General features: G+C 38.5%; 1 protein-coding gene across 12 annotated transcripts in view; it reads right to left on the minus strand.

Annotated features, from left to right (window-relative positions):
• Nucleotides 1-5,264, minus strand: part of LOC139574805 (glycine receptor subunit alphaZ1) — a 96,897-nt gene extending 91,633 nt beyond the window's left edge. For 2 of the 12 annotated variants that reach the window (XM_071399698.1, XM_071399694.1), the window contains exon 1: nucleotides 4,291-5,263. In XM_071399698.1, the coding sequence (XP_071255799.1) occupies nucleotides 4,291-4,361 (71 nt within the window). In that variant the 5' untranslated portion in view covers nucleotides 4,362-5,263. Of the gene's footprint in view, nucleotides 1-4,290 lie in introns of all 12 variants that reach the window. The other 10 variants (XM_071399703.1, XM_071399695.1, XM_071399701.1 and 7 more) reach the window with 8 other exon arrangements.
• Nucleotides 5,265-6,000: the final 736 nt, after the last annotated feature.

Consider the following 6,000-nt stretch of genomic DNA (forward strand, 5'->3'; position numbering starts at 1 on the left):
GGAGAGGCCCGGTCCGCGTGGCCGGTGCTGAGGCAGCTGTAAAAACAGCTGACTCACAGCGACAGAGAGAATAATATGCAAACAACCCCAGTCTGCATACTTTAATGTGGAACACCAATCATTAGCCTTAACTTTACCTCCTTATGTTCTTAATAAAGCCTCTAAAGACTACAATCCTAATTGATTTTATCATTTTTTTTGTAACACTCTGAGAAATCAAAGCCCTACCAAAGCCTTCATCCCCTCCCAGTCCCTGGCACAGATAGGAGGGGTGGGCCATTCTGTTCTCCTGTACAAACTGTTAACGTAATGTCTGTTAATAAGCCAACATCATCATCATTTAAAAAAATAAATAATACATTACACAAAACGAATGACAAATGTGGGCAGCATAAGGCAATGCATTTGTCTTTAGGTGTGTTATTGTGTTGAGCTGAAAAAAATAAAAGATCAAGAAGTGAAACGTGACATGAATTCATGCTCCGTACAATGTTAGCATGCAGTACAGTACAGCATGCGGTATAGAACAACATATTGGACATGCATTGGAACTGGTGTTCTGTGTGGATATTAGAACATAGTCTGTGTTTGAAAGGTTTTAGTGAATTCAGAGCTATGAATTCCTCCATTTATTTATCCATGACTGAGTAGAAAGAGAGGCAAGACCATTGATAATAAGCTATGTCATTTATAGTGCTATCTGTCTTTGTCTATGTTGATCAATAATGTATTACCACACATCAAGCTTTGGAAATTAACCTGGCTAAAATTGATGATTGTAAGTGATCGTAGAGAACGCCAGTCAATTGTTCTTCATTAGAGGCTTCAATATTTATAACTAAATATATCCACCTTTCTCACCTTGTTCTGACAATACATTTTAATTGTTTTATTTAACCTTTATTTAACCTTTATTTAACCTTTATTTAGGCAAATCAGTTAAGAACAAATTGTTATTTACAATGACGGACTAGCCCGGCCAAACCCAGACGACGCTGGGCCAATTGTGCGCCGCCCTATGAGACTCCCAATCACAGCCAGTTGTGATACAGCCTGGAATTAAACCAGGGTCTGTAGTGACGCCTCTAGCACTGAGATGCAGTGCTTAGACCGCCAAGCCACTCGGGAGGCCCAGATAAAACATACATAAACACACCATAAATATATAAAGCCTATCTGACCTGAAAACAAGTGACTGCCATCACAATCACCATGAACATGACGTGGCTTGCTGAACAGCGTGGTGTGTGTAAATACAGCAGACTTTCTTGAAGACATGGGGTTAAACATCTGTGATGAAATGAGGTTTTAAAGGACTAATTCTAAAGGTGATTGGATACAACTGGTGCTTTGGTGTCTGTGCATGCAACCGGTGTTACTGCTTTCTGCTGTTCGAGGGCAACTCAAGGTTATGTTTCATGAGTAGGGTCGCAAAGCTACCAGTAGTTTACCAAAGTTACAGGAATCTTCAGCGGTGTCATTGAAAATAAGAGTTTGTTCTTAACTGACTTGCCTAGTAACATTTTTTTTTAAATGGTTCAACAGAAAACAGCCTAATTCATTTTAAAAAGCATCTAATCAACAATGGCATTATTTTCAATTAACTCTGCAACTTTTCCTACTATTGACTTTTATCACAACTGCTAGGAGTTTGACGCCAAAACATTGACAACAAATACATACTGACATAGTCAAATAAATCAAAGTGTGTTAAACAAATGTATACAGGATGTTTCATGCTGAGACCATCATATTAAACAACAATAGTGTTCACTAATCCCACACCAAAAAAATGGTTTATATTTAGTAGGATCATGTTTTACAGCTTTGTCACTCTATTTTTATCTGAAAATCCTGTTATTTAATTATTTAAAAACATTTTTTTTCATATGATAAGGCCAGAGATAATTACAGAGACCTGTGAAAATATGAAGTACCCAAAAGGGCCACAATATGTATTGTGCTAGATTACATCAAATCCTTGAAAGAAAACAAAATGTTGGTATTTTACTGGTAAACTGTGATAGTTTCCAGTAAAATACCCACCCTTTGCAACCCTATTCGTGAGCCTATAGACCACGTGATACTGGAGGGAATACATTAAATAATCCCCCAAGTCAATTATAGATTAGCTTTACATTTCCCAGTTCACAATAGAAAGCAATGTTACGAATACACAAATCCATAGGTGTCAATTCAACGTTTTTTTGTTGCCTAAATAGATGATTCCATATTTCCAGTATTGCTGTGGAAAACCGTGCATGTATTTGGTTGATTTAACTATTCACCTGAGAGTAATAAGTCCCTAACATTCACGTGTCATGGTGTCAGAGTGACAAAGATGGCCATAAAATACAAGATAATAAAAAATTTAAAAAAACACACCATATAGCCACATTCTACACAGTTGAGACTAGCATATTTCTGCACAATTGTGAGGTATTAATTGTAGTGTAAGGACTTTAACGTAATTTAAATCAGTGAATATTTATTCACGAGAGACTACGTGTGGACACATTTGCTGCGTACCTATTCTCCAGTGATGGTCTGGGATTCTTGTTAGTGGGTTTGGGCCACATGTTCACTTTCCACACATTGGTGTGCTACGTTGCAGAAAGCAATGTATCCCCTGTTTAATATGGGCTCTACAGTGTATATCCTGTTTAATATGGATTGTGCAGTGAATATCCTGTTTAATATGGGCTATACAGTATATATCCTGTTTAATAAACAGTGCATAGTGTGTAATATACTGTGTTATAGAATGTGTTTTGAATGCTTGAAATGCTCTGGTTGGTGGCAAACTGGTAGGGAATACCCTGTCATTCATTTTGTTTTAACGAGCACTAGTATTCCCAGATGTTTTGCAAATTAACATAGACTGACATAGGCTATAATTAGATAATGAAATGTTTTCACTTGCAGTGTCAAATGCATACTTTATCTGATGGTCATTCATTAAACAAGCATGCAACCTTCCACATGGGCCAAAAACAAACACTAACAGAAAGGAATGTGCAATTTATACGAAAATAGATGTTTGTATATACAGTCATGTATATAATGTGCATTCATCAGGCTGTTTTGACATTGACAAAGTAATCAATTGTTGGTAATAGGTCTGCATTTGAAATGAGGTCTGGGGGTCTAGGTTGAGACTGGGAAAGAGATATCAATTAAGCAGAACTGCAGAGTTCAGCAGTGGGAGCTGAGGCTGCAATATCCTGATTCTACTTCATTAGCTAAACACGCTGGCCAGAATGCTAAATAAACACTGTCTGTCTGCAAGGAATGTACATGGAATCCAATGGACTATAGAATACAATATAGAATGTAAAGTAGTCTAAAAAAGAACTCTGATGATTCATTTGATTCTAGGGTGTAGGATGTAATGTTGATTAGGCATGCAATGCATAACAAAGACAAATAGCCATGTTTGGGCTAATGGGAGAGAAGCTGTCCTCTGAACAGAATACCTGCCTCCCCTCCAATGTGAACATTGGAAATATCCTTGTTCACATTTACAGAGAATAATACACTTTATGTAAGAGGATCACGAGCTTGATAGTAGTCGTTACATTCATACAAAGACATTCATGTCAAGACTAGAACATTCCAACTGGTCAGGATGGGTATAATGTGTGGTTACTGGGAGGAAACAAAACAGTCATCATCCAGCATATTTACATTTTATATCCTGTTAAATATCCAAGTCTTTAAATAACATGATTTTTTTCCATTTCATTCACAATAGTTGAATAGAGAAAACTACTAGTCTAAGATTTTTACATATGGCCCCATGAGAGAAATGAAGACAGACACAAGACATTTCTCTTCTCAGTGAGTAGGTGATGGATAGGCCTACACACCAACAACAACAACTTCCCTGATATGTGTGTGAGAGCGTGTACTCAGTTCCTTTACTCTGACTTGCCTGTTGATAACATATGCCTCATCAGAGAATACGTCGTTTAGCGTTTGATGACCACTAGTGTTCGCTATTAGCTCTCGCTGTCTCTCTCACACACATCTTAATTCAATGTAGTGTGTGACTTAATGAAATTCACTCACAATAGAGGAATGATTAGGCCTACATAAATATAAAATACAGCCAACGCAACTTTTGACAATCGTGTGATTAAACCTAATCAATTGGCTGCGTTGATTTATTTCCATTCAGACTTTTGTCAATACATGTTAAGCTATGTTAGGACATATTCTGACTGCAGCCCACACGAGAACAATAAAATGGTATTTAACACATTAAAGTCAATAAATAATGTTCCTTACCTGAAAAATACTATTGTTTCCCACAAATAGATCCCTAGAGCGTTTATTCGGTACATTTTTGCCGGTCTCATTCGGGCTACCTACAGCTCCAGGAGCACCAATAGTAGAATTCCAATTTCTTTAATGATTTCGGACCTCCAAGGTGAGCAATTCTTCTGTTGTTTTTTTTTCAGATTCCAGAGTCACAAGAAAACCAGAAGATGTTCGTAACCGCCCAGGCCATGAAACCCTCTTCCGTTATTGATTCGGATAACCCAAATAATGAGTACTTTTTCAGGACAACGGACAGCGGCAAACGCGGTTTGTGGAATTTCACTCAGCCCAGGTTATTGTTGCTTTGAGGGTACAGCACGTTAGGCTACGATATGACAGATATTTCCGACGTTTATTCTATGCGATCCATTTGGATTTTGTTACAAGGGGAATTTGTCAATTTCAACATGCCTCCTTCAGTGATAAATGTGGCAATGCATGTGCTCTGGGTCGTAATGAATGTCTCAATTTTAGAAGATGTTTAACTACGTGGTTGTATACCCCTTACGTCTAGATCAGTAGCGGAATTGCACAGTTGTTACACGAAATATATACATACGTAGTCAGTGTTTTTTTCTTAACGCTTTCTCTTATATGCATCCCAAAAACAGAGGTGTTGCTTTCAAGCCACACGTAGTTGTAGTTACCCCGGCCGTGCTGACTGATGTTTTTCTGCAGGTACTCGCCGTGTCTCGGTAGTTGACTCCCAGGGGTGAGATGTAACTGCTGCAGAGAGCTACTTCCATTGTCCGGTCAAGTTCGGGACTCACAACTCGGTTTCGTCTTCTTGCATTTAGATTCCTCGTAATAATGTCAAATTGAGTGAAATCGGGATGCGATTAGCCCCTTCTTCCATTGCCTCCTATAGCTCAGCGCTCTCACGTCAGACCACCACTGTATTTCTTGCTGCAGTCATTTACTAAACTCAAAAAAGCACCTCACCTTTGAACACACGCCCACATGACGTTGCCATTGGTCGGCATGTTGCTCAAACTTGTTAGGCTACGGCTCTGATTGGAGAGAGGTGTTGTCATCTGGAGAGTTTTAATGTCCCGCGCATTGGTATGGAAATAGAGAATAGGCCATTAATATGTCTAATGTTAGGTTATCATATTTCTATGTACTTTTTAGTGTAGTCGACTGTTTGCACACCCCAGTGTCTACAGTGGTTGACATGTTAAAATGATCATTGGACCGACTAGGCAATTATTATGTAATTGTATTTATTTTCCTTTGGAGGGGGGGTTGTCAGCCGGCATGAAGTATTTTCCTTTTTATTTCACTGTTCATGTAGGTTACTTTTGATAAGTGAGCGTTGCAAGGGCGGCAAAAAAAGAAAAAAAGAAGAAAGTATATTGTTCCTTATTATCCGCTTGTTTTTTCTGTTAAATCTTTTTGATATAATCAATATTGTTTTGCATCCATGCAGACGTCTAAAGTGAGGCTCTGTCCCTTTCTTTTTTCTGCAGTAGCGGTATTTCATCTGCACCGCTGTTCACATTGTCCATTGAAACGTGATTCCGTTTCTAATGCCTGCAGCTCTCTTTCCGAACGCAGTCACCAAAAGATCACGTGACACGCGGACGGGATAGAACGAATGGAATACGCACGACTAGAATACGGTTGGATATATGGTGCCTTCAAGTATTCCAAAGGATTCCGTCTTGTCCTATTGAG

The sequence above is a fragment of the Salvelinus alpinus genome, chromosome 4 (genome assembly GCF_045679555.1).
Source record: "Salvelinus alpinus chromosome 4, SLU_Salpinus.1, whole genome shotgun sequence".
In the NCBI taxonomy this organism is placed as follows: Eukaryota; Metazoa; Chordata; class Actinopteri; order Salmoniformes; family Salmonidae; genus Salvelinus; species Salvelinus alpinus.